We start from the raw sequence: 27,783 nt of genomic DNA on the forward strand, positions 1-27,783 counted from the left end.
TCACAAGTAATCGCGATCTGTCAAGGGTCACCAGAATATAAAGTCGACTTTCCTTTGTGTTTTGGGGACGATATAACTTTGCTTGGGTCTGTGTTTTGTAAGGGGTCACCAAATTATATAATTGGATTTCCTGTGAGTTTTGGGGACAATATAGTTCTGCTTGGGTGTTGTCCAATTTATTGTTCTGAGAGTCAAATTACAAGTCTTGGGGTTAGTCAAGTCAGTGTCAATACTACGTACCACTTTGTGACTATGCCACCTCACCAAAGAATGGAAAACCAACGGGGAGGGGCCAATAGTAGTTATATTTCTCATCACAGATGTTTATTTGGATGGAATTTGGTGGCAACTTTGTTTGACTCGGTTCCTCTGGAGATTAGAAAGGAAATTCAACACCTGGAATCGAGAGAATTTGGCGATAAGGCTTACTTCTCTGATTTAGAGGTGGGTGTTCAAGATCTCAAATGGATTCCCAACCTTGGGAAATTTAGAAGAAGGAGATTGCACTTCTTGCATTCTGTTGCAGTACATCAACAATTGGACACTCTATTTTCGTTTGGTGCTCCGAGACAAACAGGTGGATAATTACAAGATTTTTGCAGGCCAGGAGGACATAAAACGCCTCCTAAGGAATGTTTTCTCTTTTGTTTGGATGATATACTCACGTATTTGCAAAGGGTGGAAAAGTATGTGATGTCAGATTCTGATTTTGACTCTGAAGATATCACTGACGCTCCTGTTGTTATCAATGTTCAACTGGTCAACACTTCTCCACCATCCAACACAACTCCCCTCTCTCTGGTCATCATCTCAGACTGAATGGTACTACTCCCTCATCAATAGTGGCAATGTTTGGATGCAAAGTATCCTTTTGGCACTTTTCCACAACATGAACTGCACATTAGGGGTTTCAACTGTCTTCTTGGCATCAAGCAGGCTAATGGGTGGTGGTTTTTGTTGGTCTCATGTCTTACTGTAATGATTGTAAAAATTTCTGGTATAGTTTTGTATTTTGGCACTTAGTATTTCACCTCCTTTTGGTGTTGGAACATATATAGTTATCATCCTTTGTATTGCTTTGTAAAACCAGTGGTCAATGTTGATCAAACTCATTTCTACTTTTTGGAAGCTTTGATGTTATTCAAAGATATCTGGTTAGAGGTTTACACTCCCAGATTAGTCCTTTTGGATAAGCATGTTATCAATGTAAAATCCTTTTATTAATAGAATTTTTTTGTACTGACTTACAAACAAAAGAAGATGTTTTGATTTTCAAAAGAGGATCGAGATTTAACAATAAGGTTGAAAGGCATCACAACAAAGTTGTGACATGCGAGACTTAAAGCTATGTAGAAAAAATAACAACATATATTAAAAATGAATCCATTTTTTTTTGTAGATTATAAGCCTTTGTATTACACTTATGCAAAAATTACATGTAACAGAGCTCTGAGGCCCAACATAAACCAACCATATTCAAAGGCCATGGGGCCAGGAGTCATGAAAGTGAAAGAACAAGAGGAAACATCTACCCAAAAAGGAGAAAGCAAATGTCCTCCTCGCAATTTCTTTGCATCATTACATACAAAATCAGAGGGAAAGGAACCTAAAAAGCATTGAGACACTGTGTGGCAGACACATAGAAAACTATCTCGAGAGTCGTGCTTTGCACAACTAGCACTCTCGAGGGTCTTCCCATACCATTAGGTAGGGCTTGTAATAATCTTCGTCATTAGTAAGGAGGTGCCCCATGGCAGCAGGATGACTGAACGTCGTTGGTTACACTATTTGATGAGGGGATGATGCAACACTATTGTTGCTGATGTGACCACCCTTACTGCTCGAGGGACCTATGTCAGCTGGAGTGGTCTTCGAGTCTCTGCGAGGCTTAGTAACAATCAAGCAATAGATTGTGGAGCCCGACATTGTGTGTGACGATATGAGCTGGGGAGTGCGAGGGAGATTCATCCACTGCGTAAGTGAAAGAAGAAGAGGAGCCTTGGAGATGCATACCTAGGAGACCAACAATTCTTTCAATTGCAACTTTGGCACGATGTACATGGAAATCTAGATCCAAAACATTGTCCTCAAGCAGAACATTCATGTCCTCTTGGTTTCTGAAGTGTCGGGTGAGAAGATTGCACAGAGCCCAGAGGTGCTCCTATGACACAAAGCCCTTGAACTTTTGCATCAAATACCATCTTGCAATGTCAATGGGGGATGCTGCTGTTAAAATGTTCATCACCCTATCCATGCTACGGTGGGATAGGAGGCCTGCCTCTTCCCCTACCTCCTCTACGGGTGTGCTCACGGTCACACATCATGTCTGCAACATGCGCTTCCTCAATGCCAATTGACTCAATTCCGACTCCATTTGCGGGTTGCTGCGAATTTGAATGACTATTTCTCTTGGAGCTTAGCGATTTAACATGATGTTCATCCCGCCATGTTGCATGACGAATGTACTAGTACAACTGATACCATAAATGCTGATGGAAGATGGTCTTGCCACCTCCTCCCTGTCTAGAACCTTGTGTGCTATGGAAAGCGTGGTAATGGCATTGCCAAAACCTCAAGTCCTTCTTACAGTGAGTGGTAGTTAATGCCTTCAGTTCGCCAATTAACACTTAAATCTAGTGAAAAATAAATCCAATTAACTTAATAAAAATATATATATTAAAAAATTAAATATTTTTGAAAATATTTATAGTATCAATAAATAAAAATAAAAATAAAAATATCAATAAATATATATATGTAAAATAAAAATATCAATAAATATTTCATATATATAAAATTAAAATATCAATTTAATTTTTAAGATGATTATATAAATACGTGTTTATTAAAAAAACAATTTATTTAATGATTATATAAATATGTGTTTATTTGAAATACACAAAGTTTAAAAATTGTCTAATGCCCAGAACATTGAGGCCTTTACCAATAGTTTACTGGTCAACATTAGTTATATAATAATGTTTAATAATGACTACTTTTACTGTGAGTTATCATCCAAATTCACTTAAGTTCTATCTGAAAAACGTCCACACCTAAAAATTCAACGATTTTGCAACTTACAGCATTGCGATAAAGTAGATGACGAACTAAAAGACACATAGGCAGTTCAACGGGAGGACCGACCACACCTAAAAGCTCAGCTAATTTGCAACTCACACCACTGAGATGGAATAGATCACAACTAGAAGACACCTAGACAGCAGCTTAACAATCCATCAATTCACTGGGCAACAATACCCCAGGTTGCAACATTTCATCTTCTGCTGCTTTCCTTCTCCCTTCAAACATAATTTTATTTTCTCACACAGAATCTTTCACCTGACTTCATATGGTTGCAACCAAAGCAGAAATCAATCTGTTTGGCAAACTGCTCTGAGGAGGGACGAACTGTTGCGGGAGAGTCAATGGCTGATTTCAACACTGGGTAACGAAAAACCTTCAGGATTTTTATGCCGACGGAAGATAAGATTGTTGTACCAGAATTTTTTCTTCTATTTCGGGTGAGTACGCATTTTTTTATTTCCAGGTCTCATGGATCTTCTCCAGGGGTTGGATTCATTTTTCTACATATCTTTTTGTCGTACTCCGTCAAAAAAACGTGCAGTCCAGTGCCTGGTCTAGTTACATTTCCTTGCATTAGCCTTGTAATCAATTGTCACTGTTGATCTGTATTCACAATGCACTGATTATGTTTATGTAATTGGTCCTTATCAATGAAGACGTCTGATGTTGAGGGTGTTGTACGTGTTTCCCGTAGTTAATACTTCGCTGCAAGAAGTATGCGGGAAACCAATTCAACCAGTGTTTAGGTTCAAGCTGGCCTTTGTACCAGAGGGGCTCCCTTAATTATTTTATTTAACGCTGTTTACCTGTCACTGAACAACAGCCTTTGAAGCACAATGGCCAGATTTATGGTTTTAATTGGGGGTGGTTGGTGATCAATGACAATTTCTATTCATGAATAAAGACCTCTCTCACCGGGTCCCTTCTCAAAGTGGATGCTGGAATGGAAGCTGGAACACTTCCAGCGTCTAGCTTAACAGAATGATTTATCTTTTCAAAAATTATGATAGAAGAATGTAAGGAGATTCCTAATAATTGAGCAGTGAGCCTGACTACTTAACAACTAGGGAAACTTGGATGCGTGTAGAAGATTTCTATAGTCCAACAAAACATATTCAGGGGAAGATAGAAGGACAAACAATAATTAGTTCAAAGAAGAGCTAACTCAGAGAAACAATCCAATATACTAATATCTTTAAACGATTATTAATTTGCAGGGGATTTTAGAGAGATTGAAACTCAATCTATTCTTACCCAGATCTTCTATAATACTTTGAACATGTGCAGAAAACAAGTTATGGAAACACTAGAAAGACATACTAGAAACACAAATTCTATCATAAACTGGAGCTGGAAGGCTTTCATTAGAAATCCTATAATAGAAGCTATTACAAAGTCAAGAGCCTTGGCATCAAAAGCCAACCCTTGTTTATTACAAATAAAAGAATATATAGGAAAACCTTAAGCTGAACCTTCATCTGCTGTTACAAGCTTTTAGGGATCAAATCCTAACAATAATCTAAAAATAAAACAATCTAAAAATAGTTTGCAAGAAATTTGGAACTGTTTGCAAATTCTCTGTCTTAAAATCTGGAAAGTTGTTTACAAAGTGTCTCGAGCTGTAGGTATTGCTGGAGTGGTTAAAATCATGTTCAAAATCTCTTGGCTGCCAAGTGTTCATTTGGCTGCCAACTATGGTCCTTTGGATGCTAAAAAATCAAAAGATTTGCCACTGAATGTTGTAGCTGATTTTGAGCTTAGAAAATCTCAACCTCTACCCATTTATTTGGTCACTGTTTGACCTGCTGATTGGATGCCTAAGGATACTCATGTGATTCGAATGCCAATCTTGAAATTGTTTGGTCTTTATTATACACAACACAACTTGATTGAAGACCCGTATTGCCTTAACATACCTTCTCAACATAAGGTTGGTGAATCCATATAATAAATAGTTGTGATATGGCTTCCAATCACTGAATTGTAGACACATGTTTGGTTAACATCTATAGGTGCCAAGCAGTTGAGTCCACTGTAATAATCTCCAAGAAGGTAATGTACACTAAGTAGACTAATAATACTAAATTATCCCCAACAGCTTCAGAATATTGCTTCCTCCATTGTAGTCATATCCATAATAATACTAAATTATCCCCAACAGCTTCAGAATATTGCTTCCTCCATTGTAGTCATATCCATCAGTTGCAGTGAATGTTAAATTGCCTTCTTCCTCTTCCTCTAGGATCTGGATGATGATAGACTTCTCAACAAGAGCCTGTAAATAGTTCAGCATACCATAAACATTCCTCACCTGCTCCAGTTACCCAGAAGTAATTTTTCCAATAAGCTTTCCGGTTGCAGATGATTACATGCGCATGTCCCATCCACCATTGGCACTTAAAAATTAAAGTTTCTTATATAACCAATTTGCAAAGCATATAAATCCAACGTCCTTGAATTCATCCTCCACCATTTAAACTCATCTGAATAATGTGCTAGTAGAAAATACAAATCATCGTTAGTGATATCTGAAACAGGATGTACAGGAGCACCATAATTGTGTAGTAGAGAGGAAATTGGTCTTTCAAGGATGTGAAAAAGAAATTCTTCTTTGTACAGTATCTATATGATTCGATGCAAAGCTAGCACCAATTGTAATACCCAACCAAGAAGAAAAATAGCAAGGAAGATATTCTGAAGATCACCAATCAAAACAATAGGCTTCAAAGAATCATACATTCCAAAGTATAAACCATGATAGACTATAATTCCCACACAGGAAATGTTGAACCCACAATAAGGAGAGATGATGCATCAGCTGCACCACCAGAGTCCAGGTTTCCAGCAGACCATTTCTAGTAACCATCCCTGTTTTTCCAACGCATTTCTTCCATGACGAAATCTGGGTTTATACTCTTGATAGAACTGAGGAAATCTCCCAAACAGCTCAGAATTTGCCAGTATCCTTAATTAAACCTAATTAACGCCATTCTGCACAAAACCCATGTTTCGGATTTTTTAAATTCACCATCGTTTGTCCAGAATCCGTGCCTGAAGTACACTGTGCGAAAATGCCCACGAAATTTTGACCCAAGTCTATCACACAACTGTAGAATCTTTGTGCAATTTGGATCAAAACCAGTACATCATTCCATTGATTTACCATTCAAAATTTTTGGTATACAGGCCATAAAATAATGAGCAGTTGGATGCGATGTAATTGCAATCTGTCACAAATCTTTCAGAACTAATGAAGACAATCCAACCAGTGGTAAACAAATACCTCCTTGGATGACCACAAAAGACATACTGAAACTTCCCAGCGAAAGAAACTCTGTTTATTTATTCACTCAGCAGAGGTGGAAGACTGGGAAAAAAATAGCTTCCCACTGGGGTTCTCCAGGGTCCTCTGCTTTTCCCTTCAATAATCCATCACAACGGAAACACGGTCTTGGTGCACACATGTGGAAATATTCATTCTTCTCATATCGTAGCTATAACAGTCACAATCTTCATTAGCTGCAGTGAGATTCATAGGTTCTCTTGGATTCCATGCAATGCAATTATTCCTTGTCTGCATATTAACTTGTTCAAGGCTGATGCCATTTGAAGTTCACATAGAAAAATACTGCGATCACTGGCAGTTGTAGCAAATATATCTTTTTTTTTAAATTGTTCTGCAGGATTAAACCGTACAAAAATGACAGTATTAGATCCCCAAGTGAACTGTTTATCGGCTATGACCTGTCATGATTCCAAATGTCAATTTGAGCCTCACCGGTTGCAAACGCATTACTATCTCACTGGTAATCTACAACCCTGAAAGAATTTTTTTTACCACATAGGTTGCTAGTGGCTTGTGAACATTCTTTGAACCATAACTTGATTTCCCAATAACAACAACTGGGATATCCCATAGTCTAACTGTGTAATCATCTCCATAAGAAATAAGCCGCTCTGTTTCTGTAGAAAGAGTCAAACCATGCACCGCTTTTCTATGACCTGGAAATGGTTGAAGTGTGCGCCTGGTAGCAACGTTCCAGAGCCAGATATCTCCATCCATGGAACCCAAAAATACGCTTTTCAAATGTGTTAAGATTAGGTATGTTCTATGCTAGAGCAATTTATTTAAATTTTCACAGTTAGCAATCACATCAGCATTATGATAAACTGCAGATAGAACATAAATATAAAACGCAGAAGACAAGCCAAGACAAGAGGACACAGCATGCAGGACCCTTTTACAAAGGTCTCTCAACGACTCCAAGTCGTTCGGGAAAATCACAATTTGATCTTTCCTCAGAGCTCTGTCCTGTACATCATCTCAGTGTGATGGAGCCTCCTTGATCATCGACTTACCATATCCCAGATAAGGCAGTAATTGATGTCTATCTGCTGGAGCAATTGTCAAATACGAGATTCCTCAATAATCGAATCCCATCTCTGGTTGTCACAGAGAATCACAGTGGTATTCATCATGTGTACAAACAGCTCACTGAAGAGCTTCAGCAACCAGACTGCCTCACAGAAGGGCATACTATCAGCAATGTATTCTGCCTTGGTGGTGCTCAGAGTCACCGACTTCTGCTTCCTGCTCATCCAGGATATCAAGGCAGATTCCAAACAGCACTGAGAAGTGCTCTAGTGATCCTCCATACTTCCTGCCCACTCATCATTCGAATAATCATGTGGTTTCATATTTCCGGCAGTGTATCTCAATTCATGAGAGATTGTGCCCTGAAGATATCTTAGAAGATTCTTGGCACCAATCTAGTGAGGCTCAACCAAATATGAGCTCACCATGCTAAGTGCAACACAGATGTCCGGACTGAGGTTCTCCAAGAACATCAACGCGAATGAGTTTATGAAACTCAGAGGCATTTCCCAAATCTGGTCCGACATCATTACCATATAACTTCTGAAAGTTAAGATCCTCGAGGCAGTCACAAGCTTGCATCTTATCTTCCCACATTCAGAATCCAACTCCCTCTGTCTCCTATAAATGAGAGGGTCTGCACCTGTCAGACATAGGTGCCGGTACGAGAGGTTTATCATCCACGACCTTCGAGTAATGGTTTGGATCGGTTTCACTCCTAGTGAATCTCAGCTGCATTAGACAGCTATCAATCCTCTCATATTACGCCCGAGGTGTTTTTCTTCAAGCCATAGAGGGCTTTCTTCCACCTGTATATATGAGATTCCCTGATCATTATTCTCAAACTCCTCGGGTTGTTCCAAGCCTGTGGACCTGTTGCATGAGGGGGAATGGTCCCCTTATAATATTTTCCTTTGGTGCATTTCAGACATGTACCTTCATGCTCCCCTTTTTTTTTTTTAATACAGGCATCCTAGTCACCATCTGACTCACAGACCTCTGGTGCTGAGTCAAAGGACATGGTCCCCAGTGGACTTCCTGCAACTTGATACAACCATGAAAAACATCTTTAAAAGATTTATTTTCAAACACGTACCTTTCCATCGATAAGTGCCACCCTGTAACCTTTGACTTCCATTTCCGAGATGGACACCAGGTTTGATCAGGTACATAAAAGAGATTTTGGGGTTCCTTGCTTTCGTGGAAGAGTCGACCATTTCCTTGATGACCTGCATTACCAGTCATTCTTTTGATCATTGAAGATGTCCCAGGAATGATTGTTATCTTCATCAAGAGATGTGTCTCTGCCATTCGGACACTCCTTCGCATAACGGCCGAACTTATTTCAACAAGGCATCCGCCTTTCCTTCCACCCTTAGATCCGAACTTCCCAATGAAGTGATCTTAAGATGGACCATCAAAATCTTCCGCTGCACCATTCTGATAACATTCTTTGCTTTGAATTCACCCTTGGTGAATTATGAGGAACCCATTGATCCTTCTGTCTTGTCCCAACTGTCTTCGGTGATTGCTATTTCACTCTTGCTTGGGCATTGTCTTCACCTCAGCTCTGATACCATGTTAAGATTAGGTATGTTCTATGCTAGAGCAATTTATTTAAATTTTCACAGTTAGCAATCACATCAGCATTATGATAAACTGCAGATAGAACATAAATATAAAACGCAGAAGACAAGCCAAGACAAGAGGACACAGGATGTGGCGCAAGCCAGGGACAAACCCCACAATGTGTGGGGAAACCCTTTGATCAAATCTTCTTTTATCTTCAAAGTTCAGCAGAGAAGGAGAGAGAGAGAGAGTACATTTACAACAGAAGTCAAATACTTTGACTTATCTAGATCTAGCATAGATCATTTCGTATCATGATGAGATCAGTTGAAGACATTCTGCTTCAACTGATTCTCAAGGTGACTCCTTCACCTATCATCATGCTGCATCTCGTCCATTTGCTGCACCTCACTGTGTAGCACCATCATGCTGCCCATGATCATCATGCTGCTCATGCTCTCATATATCACTGTACTGCCCATGATCTTCATCATGTTGCCCATACATCATGCTGTCCATGATCTACATCATGTTGCCCATGTCCATGATCTTATCCATCATCATGCTGCCCTTCATATCCATGATCATCTTTCAACTTCATGCTGCCCATACTAATGTGCATCATCATCATGTTGCTGCCTTAACAGATGACATTCTATCACTGCTATTCATTGTCATATGGCTGCTACAGGTATGCCATTCTATCACTGTAGATTATGCTTAGAGTGTAGTGGACACAGTCATCACTTAAATACTCTCCAACATGATCACATCAATGCTGAGACTGAGATAGCAACTACAACATTACTATGATCTCCATTAGACCCAAACAGTGAGGATAGTAAGGGCACAAAAATACTTCTGTATATGCCGAGAATGTAACTATCATTGTCATTACTACAACAGCCTTTAACAAGATCTTACTTGATACTGAAACCATCGCCGTTACAACTTCACAGCTGTATCACCAAGATCATTCACTGCTGTATCTTTCCACGAGAGTATCCGGACTGAGACAGTGATCACAAATATGTGTGGTTGAAGCAAGAATGAAGGACGTTGAGGTATACTGTTATGAGATCATCAAGTTACAAGTATGCTGAGAATAATAGATCTGGTCTTCTCATTGTAATATATTCCTATGCCAAGTTATACTGCTGTCTGCTACAGGGATACTATACCTTAGACCCTCCCGAGGATACTTCTAATCCATTTGACTGCATATAACAAGTGTACAGCACTGCATGTATCCTTTGCGTGAACATAATTGCATTATATGATTCTTCATAATCCTGCGGCTAGGGCACATTATGACTGCGGATTGGGCACCCACTGAACTGTACCTAGGGCATCTTCTTACCTGCGTTAAAGGGTCTCCTAGGACTGTGTCTATAGGGACAGCGAAGTCCCTCTTCTTGCTGCATATAGAATAGCGTATAAGAATCTAATTACTGTGCCTTCATGGACAGCATATTGAGCCTCCCTTTGCTTTGACTTAGGGCATCTTATGGTTGCGTTTAGAACCTCCTTTCTTAGTGGAATTAAGTCTCTTCTAGACTGCGTATAAGTGCCTCCCTTTGCTGCATTAGATTATCATTTATTGCTGTCAAGAGTACCCTCAAATGCTATGGCTAGGGCACCCTTAAATGCCGCTGATAGATTTACTGTGGCTAGGGCATCATAGGCCAGCGTACATTTTCATGGTGTCTCTCTCCTGCTCCAAAAACCCAAAACGTGGAGAGGAAGAGATCACCACACTAATGTATGTCTCAAATGACATCAAATCCTCTTTTATTTATACTAACTTGTAGGGGTTGAATAGACACGTCGGTTGGGCTTCTAGAGCCTACATAAGTGCTGGTCGGCTTGATAATAATTACATAAACAAAATAAATTCATATCTCCATAAATACTTATCGGAATCGGATGATCTTTGGATCAATCCTACACCTCTCGACGAGAGGGATCCAATAAAAATATCAGCTGCCATAAATAAGCTGACCCACATGGAGTTTGGCCCTAGTTGCCAATTTAACAAAATGACGTGGGCTCTTTGCCATGGAAGAAATGCCATCAATAACAATGCCCACACCACGTTTAATATGGGTGGGAGGAGCCATTCTTACCTGAGCCAAAACTTTTGAATTCTTTAAGTCTATCCCTTAGAAAATTAATCGGTATTCTGCTGGTTTATTTCTTCTACTTGTAAATTCCGAACAAGTTATTTAAAACATTTAAATATCGAAATAAACACAATACAGTCACAACATCTACAGATCATCGCTGAAAGAAAACAAACACAGAAGTGACAACGTTATTTTTCGACAAATGTCCCCAAAAAAACCCAATGCGGGAAAACCGGTGCAATTATTCTAAGGGTATATTATTATGCAGTGTTTCCTTGAGTACAATTGGGTGCCTAATTGGCTCACCCGACAGAGAAAAATACACGGCAGCAATACCTCTCTATTCGGAAACAGGTATTCAGAAAACCTGTCCCACAAAACCCTCTCTGATGACTTTGAAGCTCAGCGCTGGCCCTTCTGGCCTCTGCGTCAGCCTCCTGCTGCACTGCGTCAGCCCAGGACCCTCTGCGTCAGCCCTCTGAGGCACTGCACAGCCTCTGGGACCCTCTGCGTCACTCTCTCTATCTTCTGCGTGGATGACGCAGTCCCTCTGGGCTCTGCACTATCTCTGTTGGGCTTTGCGTTGCCTGCTCTGGTTGTTGCGCTCACTCTTTGTTTTTGTGCTGGTCTCTTGGCACTGTCTCTACCTCTCTGCCCAGTGCTCACTGCTCCTCGCTGCTGATCACTGATTCACTTTTGTTTAGCAACCCCGCTCTAGCAAAATGAATGACTGGTCACTCTGTTGTATCTTCCAACTGACCCTCAAGCCTCCTCTTATACTTTTCTCGTTGGTCCTTCAACGGCCGAGATTACATCTCTAATCAACAACTAAGATTAGATTTGGCTTGATCCATGAGTTTTGGAACCTTCTAACCCAGTTTTATATTATTACTCATTAATATTTTATTTTTCCTAACTTTAGACTTAGGAACTCCAGTAAAAATATAAATTATTTTAATATCTCCCAAACTGCGTACAATCTGTCCAAACCATTTCTAGGTCTTGGAGATCTCATGTGCTTTAGCCTCTCCACCAATTTTCATGGTTACATCACATCCGATGCTACCCCAAATCAACAAAAACCATATAACAGAATGTTTGAATTGTAGGCCATATAGAGCGAAACAACCATCAACAACTTGTGACATTGCTCATTTTTACAAAGAATCAAGTTTTAATTCCACCAACTCAAATTAAAACCATAAGCTGATTTCGGAGGGGGTGCTGTCTGGTAAATGGTTTTGGACCTGGGGTCCGAAATGCACAGAAATATGCCACGTGGAAAAGTGGTTTATTTTTCAAAACAAGACTTCAGACCCCCCAGCTGTTAAATCTCGGATGACCTTGGGGGGTTCGAAATAGAATGAAAACCACTGATTTAGTATTGACAACCTCCGCCATTAAAAAATGCCTGGACATTATGCTTGCCCTTCCTCATCTTGGCGCTTGTTGTTTGACCTTTTGACTTGCATGGCTGATTGGTGAATGCTGACTTTGTGATTAGGCCCGACCCAAATTTTTTTAATAACATAACTTCAATTTTAAATAAATATTTTCATAAAAATATACAATTATATTTTTATAAAAATACAATTGTTTTAAAATTAAAATTATTATAAAAAAATAATAAACCATTCAAAAGCACTAATAAGTATATATCTGAGCATTTAGCCCAAGAAGGAAATAGCAATTTCTCACTGAAAATTTGTAATTTTCAGTGTACCAAAATATGTTACAACCGAGGGAACCCTTTTCATTCCATTGAAAATGCTTTTATTGAATATATCTGAGCATTTAGCCCAAGAAGGAAATAGCAATTTCTCACTGAAAATTTGTAATTTTCAGTGTACCAAAATATGTTACAACCCAGGGAACCCTTTTCATTCCATTGAAAATGCTTTTATTGAATAGAATATGTTTTATATTGGATCAGACTAGTCACCCCAGACGATTCTTAACAAACCCATATGACTAAAACCTGAAAGGGCTAAGAATCTAGTTTGTTATCTGCCTCTACTGGAATTGGATCCATGGGTGGCTATACGGGACAATCCAACATACATCTGAAAATGCATACAAAACTCCTTGCCCAAAATCAATCCAGTCAGTATTCCTATTGCTCTTGGTGTTGGATTTCATTCAGCAGAAGCAAAGACACCCGATGTCAAAGTTTTGTTAAAAATTGTATTTAAAGATCTAGTTGATGCATGTTCAGATTTATTTTTGGTTGGTAAATGGCCGCTTATTATCAAAGTAGGCTCTACCATCAGCCTATATTCCATGACTGAGGGATATCTATTTTCTCAAGATCACCCAGGACAGAGGGATATCTATTTTGTCAAAATCTCCTGGGACTTGCACCTGACCTTACCTATTGAGATACTCTGCCTATGCCAAATTGCCTAGACTCAGTTAACTATGAGATATCAAGGGTATCACAACAATTGGCCACATAAAATGACATGTTCTTGGGGGATTGAATTCGGGTGAAGAAAGTTCACTTGATTTGTCACTTGACTAACCTGCTCGATGATGCAGGTTCAGAAATCTTTCCTTGGGAATTCTTTTTTTGAATTTTCCTTTTTCCTGTTTAAACTGAAAAAAATTGAATGTGTACTATTGGAGGGAAAGGGGATAATTAACAATGTCAATATTCTGAGTATTGCAAGTTTTTCAGGAATTTTTGTTTATGCTGGTCACATAAATCAGAGTTGTAGTTGTTATCTAACCTGAGAAGGTGGTTCAGACTCTAGAGCCCTTTTGTTCTTACTCAATTTGGGTATTTATGGTGTTTACATTTCATGAACCATTGGGGATTGAATTTGTATAAAATGGTGCAAGCAAAGCTTTAGATTGAACCCACTTTATTCAGTGATAAGGTAACTGCAACTTTTCATGAATATGTCAATAGACAGATTACATTTTGAAGGTTATGTTCCTTTTTCTATTCACTTTGTTGTATTTTCCACCTTTGGGGTCAATATTGGGGCAAACTGAACCGATGATGCATATGACCAGCTAATTTTTAGACCTAAAGTCTATTTTTATCTTCAACTGCAGAAACAGTTATATTTGTTGTACTTCTTGATCTGTGGCCAAAATCTTGCCCTTTTGAAGTTCCTGCTATGAGCTATCCTTTTGTTCTCTTTATCAAATCTTTTGCCTGTAGGATCTATAAAGTTGTTAGCCGAAACGTCCTTTGTAGTACCTTGTTTGGTTTATATTCGGGGATTCATTGACAGTATTGACATTTTGAAGTCTGCTGTTTTTGCTTCTGCGCATTAATTTTCTGTATTTGGTCTGTATTTATTATTGTGTGTGGGCATACTTATGGAATTTCTGATCTTCAACTGGCAACTGCCACCTGTTCATAACTTGCCGAAGTCCATTTATTTGGGGATTGAGTTATGATATTTGTTTTCATAGAGGTCTCAAGGTATAGATGAAATGCTATTTCATATTCTTTGTTCAGATGTTGTTTTCCTTGGCCTTTTTTAGATGTCTGTAATGTGCTCGCATTACCATCAACAAGAACAATGTTTTCGTAATTGGAATTGTCTAGCAATTGGTGTATATTATAAAAAATATAAATCTGATTAACAATTAAACATGGTTTAAATTGTAGATTTTGCAACGTATTTTCTGCAGTATTATCTGGGCGAATGAAAGCAACAAGAAAGATGGTACACAAACATGGGAAATCAACTGCTTTAAGTTGTAATGAAGGAAGCACGTGTTCCTTGTCCGCTATAATCTGGAGTTTGGCTGCATGGATACTATTGATTCATGCCTACAACACCTTAACTCCATCAAATTCTAACAAAGTAGATTCTCAGGTGCAACAGTATCGCCTTTCCATGTACAGAGAACATGAAGATATAGAGGATAGGGGTTTTGAAGTCAAACAAAGAGGCAAAAAATTTATCTCCCAATCAGGAAAACACAGGGGAAGGAGACATACCCCAGTATATGATTTTCTTGATGTCACATCTCAGAGAAGATCCCTTTACTTTCCAGAGAAAAATCTTGCAGTGAACCCTTTGAAGACTGAAGATAGCAGAAAGTACTACTTTTATCCTGGCAGAGAATGGTGTGACACAGACGGCAGGCCCATACAGGCACATGGTGGAGGAATACTTTATGTTGAAGAGACTCAGACCTTCTACTGGTATGGAGAGAATAAAGATGGTCGAAGCTACCGTATGCACAGGAAAGGAACTGCACGAGTGAGTTAATCGTTTCTTTCACTTCTGCCGCTCTGAATGATGGATTCTATGCTATTATTTGTCTTCCTCTGCATTTCATGAAAATGGACATATTTTTATGCTCTTCTGGTAATTTTATTTCTGTAGTTTTAAGTCGACAGAATGCTTGCACAGATATTTCTGGATCTACATTCATGTAAGAGTTGCTGTATGATTTTGAACATTTAAGTCAGCTTCCCGTTGTGAAAATTTACCATATCATGTCACTTGGTAAACTGATATCTTTTGCCCTTTTTTTGGACACAAAAGCAATTTCCTGTTCAGATTGCTGGTTGCTATCTTTAGATTTTTTGATTTTACAGACTTTTAAAACATGCCCAACCCATTTCCTTGTTAACAATACGAAGCATAGGATGATAATATGGGACACTTTCCTGGATTGGATTCCAGCTATCTATTGCTTCTGCTTTTGGGCATATGGAAAGTTAAGTGCATTCTAGGGGGATCTGATTGCTTGTTTCTTTGCGTCAAGACTCAAGATATCTGTAAATGTTCTTGATGATTGCTAGGATGTATTCATTTATTTTAAATTTTCCTCATCTTTAGTGTGGACTGTAGAAAATCCACAAAATTCTGTGTTAAACTCACATGGATAGGAAAACAATAGGAAAGATAAATCAGTGAGTGCATTTTTTATTAAGATGAGATACACATTTATAGTACAATAGGTGACTCTTGGGATTCAGATCCCAAGGTCTCTTGGACTTCTTTTGTCCATTCGAATTCCACACTAACCCTTTAGGATTAGGTGTCCAACATTCCCCCCCTTAATCCGAAGGGTTATGTATGAGTCCAAGAAGAGAGCTGTAATACAAAATGTGCAAAAATGCATGGCAGCACTAGGCTGAATGTGCTCTATGAAATGTTGGTAAAAAAGGGCGGTGGTTTAAGGATGACCACCAACACTGGAACGCTTAGTGCAGTTCCCGGAACTCTTCCAATACTGGCAAGAAACTGAAGTTTTCTGCTAGAGGAAGTGTTCTCAATCTGTGATGGTTTAAGGATGACCAACAACTCTGGAATGCTTAATGCAATTCCTGGAACTCTTCCAAAACTGACAAGAAGCTGATGTCTTCTGCTAGAGGAAGTGTTCTCAATCTGTGATGGTTTAAGGATGACCAACAACTCTGGAACTCTTCCAAAACTGGCAAGAGGCTGGAGTCTTCTGCTAGAGGAAGTGTTCTCAATCTGTGTTCACGGGCATCTTTGTCTCTGGCTGCAACTCTGAAACTGGTGTGGCAGGTTGTGGCTCAGGCTCGCTTGATGTGACTTTGAAGCTTGTAGATGACCATCATTTCCCCCCCTGTCAGATACAAGGTGAGAAGATGGAGAAAACTCAACTGCAAGACTGTTCAATACTCTGGAACAAGTTCTGACATGTGTTTGGAATATCTTCTTGGCTGTTGATGCCCATTGCCAAGAAGCGATCCATCCAAGATGAATCTTTGTTCTTGCAGGTCGTTTGTTTTTGAAGCATCTGTTTGAAGAATGGCTGGTTTTATGACAGTGCTCACATGGATGAAGATCAAAACAATGATCTTTCAAATGGCCAACTCGGTCACAGTGTTGGCATTTCACGATCTGTTGTTTTTGTTGTTGTTGTTGCTGTGAAAGAGGGGCAGAATCTGGAACAGCTGAAACTGAACTGTCATAAGGAGCAGGTGAACTGTCATAAATGAATCCAGCACTCTGAAACTGAATGGGCTTGGCATAGTCTGGAATATGAAAGGACAAGTCCTTGTCATATCCAAGACCAGTTCTGTGCTTGTTGTGGACAAGCTGTTCCCAAGGTCTGATGATGGGCTTGGGAAGTGCAGACTGAACCTCTGCATCTGCATGTAACTTTGCTGCTTTATCTGAATGAACTGTAACATTATTGACTTGCTGTTTATGGGAGTCTGCTTCATTGTTCTGAACAGAAATAGGTTCAGAATGATGACTCCACTGGTGTAATTCTTCCTGCTGTAGCTTTGTTTCAAGCTGCAAAAACTCAATATTCTCATGTGCAGTTTGCAGAGAGGTTTGGATGTCAAAGAGAGTTTCTTTGTTAACTTTGACCATCTCACCAACAGTGGAATGAATTAGGATATTCAATAACTTTAATGCATCTTCAAGTCTGGCCATTTTTCTTCAATGTCACTTAAAAAAACACAACTGAGGCAACAGCAACAGAAAAATAATATTGTACTCTTACTACAAGATATTGTAATGGCTTATCAAATGGCAACAATGTCGCGAAAATGGTTGATGGAGCAATCTTGCCAATGTCCTCATCAGCTTGCATTATCTTTTTTAATCCGAGACGCAGGAAATCGAGTATCGAGTTTTTTTCTTCATGGTAGACTTATGCTTCGCCAGATTGCTCATAAAAATATCTGAGTTTTGGGTGTGAGCTGTGTTAGTTTGCACTCCGCTGCAGCTATTCTATAAGACTCTGGTTTTATGAGCAAATATGTTCAACATACAGGCACCGTACAGCATTCAAGAAAGCAATTATACATTCACCATACGTGCTCAGAAAATTCACAACATCACTGATATATAATAAGGCAGCCCACAGAATAAATTCTTTTTATGGAAATCTGAAAATACAGTGAGGGAATCAGCAATATGGAACCAGATATATGAAGACAGTCATCAATAGAGATAGCCAACAATTATAACCCATATGAAATGACAGCTTTCAGCTTAGTTGAGAAACTGAAATATGCTGCCCAGAATTCGAGGCACAGGTCCATGCTAGTTGACAGCCATTGTTTAGCACCCACGTATAAAGGTCATAGCAGCAACAAATCGTGCAGATATTTTAGATCCAGTTTTAATGCGTTCAGGCCATCTAGACAGGAAGATAGAATTCCCTCACCCAACAGAGGGTGCACCGGCACGGATTTTACAGATTCATTGTTTCTGCACTTGCATACTACAGGTATATATCCACAATTTATAACTCTGCATACAAATTACTAAATGCTGAATAACCTGCTGTAACCATGAGTGTACTAATGTATTACTCTCACCAGGAGCTGGACATGATTGACTATTTGAATATACCGTATACTACTGGGGATATTACCAAACAAATCGTTCCACAGCTTTAATACCCTGCTTGAAGATTAGTGCGATTCATGATAGTGATTTTCCATCATCTTTGTTTGACCACATCTGGATCAATGATTTACTTGCTGGGTTTTTCCTCCATTACCAATGCCCATTTCTCATGGTTTAATTCACCACTTGGATCTGCTATATTGCTCAACACAGAGCAATGTTAGTCCATGCCATTTAAATACACAGAGACACTTACCACAGACAATTGATCGATGCCATCAGCTTATCCTCAAATCGAAACCACTGTACCATTATCTCAAGAGGTTGTAAGTCCTCCTCATAACAAACACATACTACTGTAATTACTGTCTGCTGGAGATCACCCAATTATCAACCTCCTGTACTCATATTCCATATTCCATTAAAAGAATTTCATACAATTTTCATATTCCATATTCCATTAAAAGAATTTCATACAATTTTCAGACTATACAATCACATGCTCAGTCTGTTTACCATTTATGCTCAACAGAGAAAAATGACTGTTCATCCAGATGTCAACTTTGAAGAGCTTGCACGCTCCACTGATGATTTTAATGGTGCACAGTTAAAAGCTGTTTGTGTAGAAGCTGGTATGCTTGCTCTGCGTCGAGATGCAACTGAGGTTACCCATGAAGATTTCAATGAAGGAATAATTCAAGTTCAAGCCAAGAAGAAGTCCAGCTTGAATTACTACGCATAGACATGCTTTTCGTTGAATCAGAATTTGCTACTTGGTTCTGTGTTGTGATGAATACATATATAATTTAACTTTCCAGTTTCCCTGAGCATCATCATGGACACGTATATATGTATCGAACGCCCTTTTTATGCCAACAACAGCATATCATTAACGAATCTTTAATGGCTGCATACAATAGAGATATGGCCGAGAGTTATAAACAGTTATACCTGATGCTCCAGCTGTTCTTGGTCCACCTACGACGGGTCTGATCTCTGGAATACTGAATCCCTTTGTTTAAAAAGAAGTCTCTGCTTAACAACACGGTCTAGCCATCATCACCCTCGCAGCAAATTTCAGTATCACGAGTCCCATATGAGCCCTCTTTGTTACGAAAATACCTCAAAACGAGGCCTAGCACATAGTGGCAAAGGAAATGGGGCTTCGCATGCCAAAACCTACGATTAATCTCATGATCTGGTCATCCGTTGGTCAAGCTGTGGTGTAGCGAGAAGTGGGGGATCTTATCAAATTTCGAGTCCTGATGGGCATGCCCCACTTGCTAACAGGCTGCGGAAAAAAGGGGCAGCGTTTACACGCTCGTTGTACCAATTGTACACAAACGAAGTTTCAGTTTCTCTGAATAAACAAAGGGCGTTTCACTCGCCAAAAATATGATCTGGATCAAGTCTCAATTGGGCTAATGAATACGGCCTCTTTCCTGAACTGGGTATTGTGGTAACTCTGTGGGGATTGAACTCGGCACCTCCACAACAACTAAACATAAACCCACTTCACCAAAAACCCGATTTGTCTCAAAACTGAGAAACAATACAATGTCATGCAATGCAATGAAACCCTAGATTGTAATGTTTGAATAATTTCAGTAAAAGTGCACCAGATCAGTCCGCTGTGAATAACTGATTTCAGATTATAATCGGCCTTGAACTAATTACAGAGCTGGGAAGAAACCCTCGAAACACCAATTTATTAAACCAACCTGGTTTCACGATACCGGCATTTGTAAACCGCTCAGTGCTCTGCAATAATCATCGCTCAAAGCATTCCCGTTCGCAGGCTGATGGATGTGCAGCTTCGAACCAACAACGACCAATAAATCCGGCAGAGAGCGTTATGTCAGGAACAGCGCAGAGAATGAAACGTTCACACAGTCAGGATGCGTTTGTGGGTACTGCGCTTCATATGGCAGAGAGGACAGAGACAGCGCTCAGGAGAATGCGAACGTTTAGGCAGGCCCAGGCATTGATTCTTTCTGCGCCAGGCACAGGCAGAGCAGTGCATGGACAGGGGCGTTTCGAATCAGGTCAGCAGCGTGAGAGAGGGCAGCGTTAAATACCATTCACTGTCACCATGTCAGGCACCAGTAACAACACTTCTATGCATTCATCAACGCTCAGGTAAAAAATGCATGACAGAGGTAGCGCTCAGGTATGAGCAGGTCAAACACAGAATTATGGGCAGAGGTGCAGGACTGACATGCACATAACAGGCCACAGAAACACAAGTGGCTCTGATACCATGTTAAACTCACATGGATAGGAAAACAATAGGAAAGATAAATCAGTGAGTGCATTTTTTATTAAGATGAGATACACATTTATAGTACAATAGGTGACTCTTGGGATTCAGATCCCAAGGTCTCTTGGACTTCTTTTGTCCATTCGAATTCCACACTAACCCTTTAGGATTAGGTGTCCAACATTCTGTAACTGCTAATATGAACAATCTGAAATATAATTTCTTTTCATATAGACACAGAATTTCTCTACTAAATTTTGCAGCGGAATAGGAACATAAATAAACACAATCACACAACAAAAACACACTGCTTTTCTAGGGAACCCAACTGGGAAAACCCTCTGCTTGATTATTGATAGAAACTAAGCAATAGATCTCTTACAAATACAACTTGTTTCAATCTGAAAACAACCTTGTTTTCCTGCCTTGAACCAGGCTTGAAACCCTTGCAAGATTGCTGATCCCTGCCTCCTAAATTTATGCGCACTCTTGAGCCCTATTTCCTTGCGCTAGAGCTCCTAAATCCTAGTGCAATAGGCCTCCTATTAAATAGGGATTCTCCCTATTTCTGTGCGCACTCTCCAAGGAAATCTGCTCTCTATCAAACTCACACAAGCCTCAACACACAAGCAACAACCTGTGCTCTATACTGCCTTGTCTCACCAACTCGTGCTCATAAGACAATGATCAAATTGTGCCTTCTTTCCTCCTGATAAGCACTTTGATTAGGCTATTACTGGCAAGTTGTATTTGAGGAAAGTTGAACTGTTGATTGACTAGTTAACAAAAGCTCACTGGTTGTATTAACTCACACTTCCTATAATTTAGGAGCCTGACTCAATCAACTCGACCTTTACCCAAAATAACTTGCACTAGAAGACAATAAACTCGGCCTTCCACTAATTAGCACTAGTAAACTGCTTCTTGCACTCCTAACTTTTAGGAATTCACCCTAAATTTTAGGAATTCATCCTACTTTTTAGGAAGTAGCTCCTAACTCATAGGAACTCGTGCATGTTCAAGAAGAAACTCGTTGTGGTTCCTTTGATTAAGGCACCCATCAATGAACACTTTTTCACTAAGATTTTCAACACTCCCTCTTAGCGAGGAAGGTGTTCCTAGAAGAACCTCGTCCTCTTGGATCTGTCTTCAACACTACCATGTTCTCCGCTGCTACAACTACTCCCTCTGAATTAGAAGACTTCCCTGCTTTCTTCTGCGGAACCTGCTTTGAAGACCTGTGCTTTCCCACCATAATTTGCGAGTCCATCACTTTTCTATTCTGAGCATTTCCTACCTTGTTGCTCAAGGTTGCTCCCTCTGAAGGCATGCACCTCCAACTCCACAATTTGACACTATCAATGATCATAACTCCTTTTGTGTCACTGAGCTTTGGCTCATTGATTTGCCCACTAGCTGCTCCTTTTTCGATCAAGGATGCCAACTCATAGGGTCTTTAGCCTGCCCACTACTTGAATCACTGCTGCTCCACAAAAGACAAGTCTTAGGGGAATGGAGGCTGCCCACTCTCACTGTAGAAGTCCATCTCTACACAGTGAACTAGGGCTGAATTTAAGCCCTCTTGGCTGCCTCCTTTGCTCCTTCAAGGATCAATCCCGAGCTTCAACAATTCTGCCGCTCCACCTAGATTTGAGGTCCTTCTCAAATGCTGGACGTAGGGCACCAAAGACGCCTTCTAATGGCCCTCCAAACAGTACATAAATCTCCACCAAAATGTCCTAAATTTGGGCTCAAACACTTAGCAAAAACATCAAGCTTGGAAGAATACAAACATACCTTTGGTTTGGACGATTACTTCTGTCCCCAAATCAACTCGGCTTGTGCATCTAAGTCTGAAGCTTTGACTCTCTGGTTAGGGCTAGTGACTGTCCACGTTAGCTCCCCTAAACCTGGTCCAAAAATCCCTTAGGATCCTGTGGTTTTCCTCCTTTTGCAAGCCTTCTATATACCCTGGACTATAGGATAGTTCTGTCACCTGTTCAAGCCTATCATCCCCTCCAAACCAGAGGCTATAGGGCTCAGCCCTCGTTCTAGAACGCACAGAAAAAATCTCAGCCTGTGTAATTGAGAAATCCTCTACAAAACAACGCACAGATCTACCCTTTACACTGCCTGCAATCTGCCCTTAACTTGGCCCTGTTCAGACTTCAAAAGAGACACTTCTTGCTCCTTCCCTCTGCCTGAACTAGCTCCTCAAGTGCTTGCGGCTACCTCATACCATATGCTTCTTCACTATGACTAATTTTCTCTTGTATGTGCTATCTTTATTTTGATTCATGCTCTGATACCATGTAGAAAATCCTCGAAATTCTGCAACTACTAATATGAACAATCTGAAATATAATTTCTTTTCATATCGACATAGAATTTCTCTACTAAATTTTGCAGTGGAATAGGAACATAAATAAACACAATCACACAATAAAAACACACTGTTTAACTTTTTCTAGGGAATCCAATTGGGAAAATCCTTTTCTTGATTATTTATAGAAACTGAGCAATAGATCCCTTACAAATACAACTTATTTCAATATGAAAACAACCTTGTTTTCATGCCTTGAACTAGGCTTGAAAGCCTTGCAAGATTGCTAATCCCTGCCTCCTAAATTTATGTGTACTCTTGAGCCCTATTTCCTTGCGCTAGAGCTCCTAAATCCTAGTGCAATAGGCCTCCTATTATATAGAGAATCTCCCTATTTGTGTGCGCACTCTCCAAGGAAATCTGCTTTCTATCAAACACACACAAGCCTCAACACACAAGAACCAACTTGTGCTCTCTACTGCCTTGTCTCACCAACTCGTGCTCACAAGACAATGATCAAATTGTGCCTTCGTTCCTCCTTATAAGCACTTCGATTAGGCTATTACTGGCAAGTTCTATTTGAGGAAAGTTGAACTGTTGATTGACTAGTTAACAAAAGCTCACTGGTTGTGTTAACTCGTCCTTCCTATAATTTAGGATCCTGACTCAATCAACTTGACCTTTACCCAAAATAACTCACACTAGAAGACAATAAACTCGGCCTTCCACTAATTAGCACTAGTCAACTGCTTCTTGCACTCCTAACTTTTAGGAATTCGCCCTAAATTTTAGGAATTCATCCTACTTTTTAGGAATTAGCTCCTCACTCATATGAACTCGTGCATGCTCAAGAAGAAACTAGTTGTGGTTCCTTTGATTAAGCCACAAATCAACGAACCCCTTTTCCCTAACATTTTCAACACTCCCTCTTAGCGAGGAAGGCGTTCTTGGAAGAACCTCATCCACTTGGATCTGTCTCCAACACTACCATGTTTTCCGCTACTATAACTACTCCCTCTAAACTAGAAGACTTCCCTGCTTTCTTTTGCGAAACCTGCTTTGAAGACCTGTTCTTTCCAACCATACTCTGTGAGTCCATCACTGAAATTTGGCTCATTGATTTGCCCACTAGCTGCTCCTTTTTCGATCAAGGATGTCAACTCATAGGGTCTTCAACCTGCCCACTACTTGAATCACTGCTGCTCCACAAAAGACAAGTCTTAGGGGAATGGAGGCTGCCCACTCTCACTGTAGAAGTCCATCTCTACATAGTGAACTAGGGTTGAATACTAAGCCCTCTTGGCTGCTTCCTTTGTCCCTTCAAGGATCAACCCTGAGCTTCAACAATTCTGCCGCTCCAACTAGATTTGATGTCCTTCTCAAATGCTAGACTTAGGGCACCAAAGACACCTTCTAACTACCCTCCAAACAATACATAAGATGTGCACCAAAACTGTCCTAAATCTGGACTCAAACACTCAGCAAAAACATCAAGCTTGGAAGAATACAAACATACCTTTGGTTTGGACAATTACTTCTGTCCCCAAATCAACTCAGCCTGTGCATCTAAGTCTGAAGCTTTGACTCTCTTGTTAGGGCTAGTGACTGTCCACGTTAGCTCCCCTAAACCTGGTCCAAAACTCCCTTAGGATCTTGTGGTTATTCTCCTTTTGCAATCCTTCTATATACGCTGGACTATATGATTGTTCTGTCACCTGTTCAAGCCTATTGGCCCTTCCAAACCAGAACACACAGAAAAATCTCGGCCTATGTAATTGAGAAATCCTCCACAAAACAACACACAAATCTTCCCTTTACACTGCTTGCAATATGCCCTTAACTCGGCCTTGCTCAGACTTCAAAAGATACACTTCTTGCTCCTTCGCTCTACCTGAACTAGCTCCTCAAGTGCTTGCGACTACCTCATACCATATGCTTCTTCACTATGACTAATTTGCTCTTGTATGTGCTATCTTTATTCTAATCCACGCTCTGATACCATGTAGAAAATCCATGAAATTCTGCGACTACTAATATGAACAATCTGAAATATAATTTCTTTTCATATAGACATAAAATTTCTCTACTAAATTTTGCAGTGGAATAGGAACATAAATAAACACAATGATACAATAAAAACACACTATTTTTCTAGGGAATTCGAGTGGGAAAATCCTTTGCTTGATTATTGATAGAAATTGAGCAATAGATCTCTTACAAATACAACTTATTTCAATCTGAAACAACTTTGTTTTCCTGCCTTGAACTAGGCTTGAAACCCTTGCAAGATTGTTGATCCTTGCCTCCTAAATTTATGTGCACTCTTGAGCCCTATTTCCTTGCGCTAGAGCTCCTAAATCCTAGTGTAATAGGCCTCCTATTAAATAGGGAATCTCCCTATTTGTGTGCGTACTCTCCAAGGAAATCTGCTTTCTATCAAACACACACAAGCCTCAACACACAAGCACCAACCTGTGCTCTCTACTGCCTTGTCTCACCAACTCGTGCTCACAAGACAATGATCAAATTGTGCCTTTGTTCCCCCTTATAAGCACTTTGATTAGGCTATCACTGGCAAGTTCTATTTGAGGAAAGTTGAAAAGTTGATTGAGTAGTTAACGAAAGCTCACTGGTTGTGTTAAGCCGTCCTTCCTATAATTTAGGATACTGACTCAATCAACTCAACCTTTACCCGAAATAACTCGCACTAGAAGATAATAAACTCGACCTTCCACTAATTAGCAGTTAGCACTAGTAAACTGCTTCTTGCACTCCTAACTTTTAGGAATTCACCCTAAATTTTAGGAATGCATCCTACTTTTTAGGAATTAGCTGCTAACTCATAGGAACTCGTGCATGCTCAAGAAGAAACTCATTGTGGTTCCTTTGATTAAGGCTCAAATCAACGAACCCATTTTTGCTAACATTTCAACACTCCCCCTTAGCGAGGAAGGCGTTCCTGTAAGAACCTCGTCCACTTGGATCTGTCTCCAACACTACCATGTTCTCCGCTGCTACAACTACTCCTTTTCAACTAGAAGACTTCCCTATTTTCTTCTGTGGAACCTGCTTTGAAGACCTATTCTTTCCCACCATACTCTGCGATTCCATCACTTCTCTATTCTGAGCACTTCCTGCCTTGTTTCTCAAGGCTGCTCCCTCTGAAGGCATGCATCCCTAGCTCCACAATTTGCCACTATCAATGATCACAGCTCCTTTTGTGTCATTGGACTTTGGCTCATTGATTTGCCACTAGCTTCTCCTTTGTCGATCAAGGATGCCAACTCATAGGGTCTTCAACTTGCCCACTACTTGAATGACTGCTGCTCCACAAAAGACAAGTCTTAGGGGAATGTAGGCTGCCCACTCTCACTGTAGAAGTCCATCTCTACACAGTGAACTAGGGCTGAATACTAAGCCCTCTTGGCTGCTTCCTTTGTCCCTTCAAGGATCAACCCTGCGCTTCAACAATTCTGCCTCTCCAACTAGATTTGATGTCCTTCTTTAGGGCATCAAAGACACCTTCTAACTGCCCTCCAAACAATACATAAGATGTCCACCAAAACTGTCCTAAATCTGGACTCAAACAGTTAGCAAAAACATCAAGCTTGGAAGAATACAAACATACCTTTGGTTTGGATGATTACTTCTGTCCCCAAATCAATGCGCGCTGCGCATCTAAGTCTGAAGCTCTTTCTGGTTAGGGCTAGTGACTGCCCACGTTAGCTCCTCTAAACCTGGTCCAAAACTCCCTTAGGATCCTGTGGTTATCCTCCTTCTGCAAGCCTTCTATATACTCTGGACTATAGGATTGTTCTGTCACCTGTTCAAGCCTATTGGCCCCTCCAAACCAGAGGCTACAGGGCTCAGCCCTCCTTCTAGAACACACAGAAAAAATCTCGGCCTATGTAATTGAGAAATCCTCCACAAAACAACGCACAAATCTGCCCTTTACACTGCCTGCAATCCGCCCTTAACTCAGCCCTGTTCAGACTTTAAAAGAGACACTTCTTGCTCCTTCGCTCTACCTGAACTAGCTCCTCAAGTGCTTGCGGCTACCTCATACCATATGCTTCTTCACTATGACTAATTTACTCTTGTATGTAGTATCTTTATTCTAATCCACGCTCTGATACCATGTAGAAAATCCACAAAATTCTGCAACTACTAATATGAACAATCTGAAATATAATTTCTTTTCATATAGACATAGAATTTCTCTACTAAATTTTGTGGTGGAATAGGAACATAAATAAACACAATCACACAATAAAAACACACTATTTTTCTATGGAATCCAACTGGGAAAATCCTTTGCTTGATTATTGATAGAAACTGAGCAATAGATCTCTTACAAATACAACTTATTTCAATCTGAAAACACCCTTGTTTTCCAGCCTTGAACTAGGCTTGAAACCCTTGCAAGATTGCTGATCCCTGCCTCTTAAATTTATGTGCACTCTTGAGCCCTATTTCCTTGCACCAGAGCTCCTCAATCCTAGTGCAATAGGCCTCCTATTAAACAGGGATTCTCGCTATTTGTGTGCGCACTCTCCAAATGAAATCTGCTTTCTATCAAACACACACAAGCACCAACCTGTGCTCTCTACTGCCTTTTCTCACCAGCTCGTGCTCACAAGACAATGATCAAATTGTGCCTTCGTTTCTTCTTATAAGCACTTCGATTAGGCTATTATTGGCAAGTTCTATTGGAGGAAAGTTGAACTGTTGAT

The 27,783-nt window shown here is 40.0% G+C and overlaps 1 protein-coding gene and 1 pseudogene across 3 annotated transcripts in view; one reads left to right on the forward strand and one right to left on the reverse strand.

The window, feature by feature from the left end:
• Positions 1-3,109: 3,109 nt before the first annotated feature.
• Positions 3,110-27,783, forward strand: part of LOC149209655 (uncharacterized) — a 64,537-nt gene continuing 39,863 nt past the window's right edge. Inside the window, exons 1-3 of one of the 3 annotated variants that reach the window (XM_089396438.1) lie at positions 3,110-3,263; positions 3,369-3,521; positions 14,780-15,380. In XM_089396438.1, the coding sequence (XP_089252564.1) occupies positions 14,817-15,380 (564 nt within the window). In that variant the 5' untranslated portion in view covers positions 3,110-3,263; positions 3,369-3,521; positions 14,780-14,816. Of the gene's footprint in view, positions 3,522-14,779; positions 15,381-27,783 lie in introns of all 3 variants that reach the window. The other 2 variants (XM_089396436.1, XM_089396437.1) reach the window with 2 other exon arrangements.
• On the reverse strand, positions 6,506-11,148 carry LOC149209656 (uncharacterized; annotated as a pseudogene).

The sequence above is a fragment of the Pinus tabuliformis genome, chromosome 1_2, assembly GCF_031772625.1.
Source record: "Pinus tabuliformis cultivar Carrire ecotype Pingquan chromosome 1_2, CPIR1, whole genome shotgun sequence".
NCBI classification, from domain to species: Eukaryota; Viridiplantae; Streptophyta; class Pinopsida; order Pinales; family Pinaceae; genus Pinus; species Pinus tabuliformis.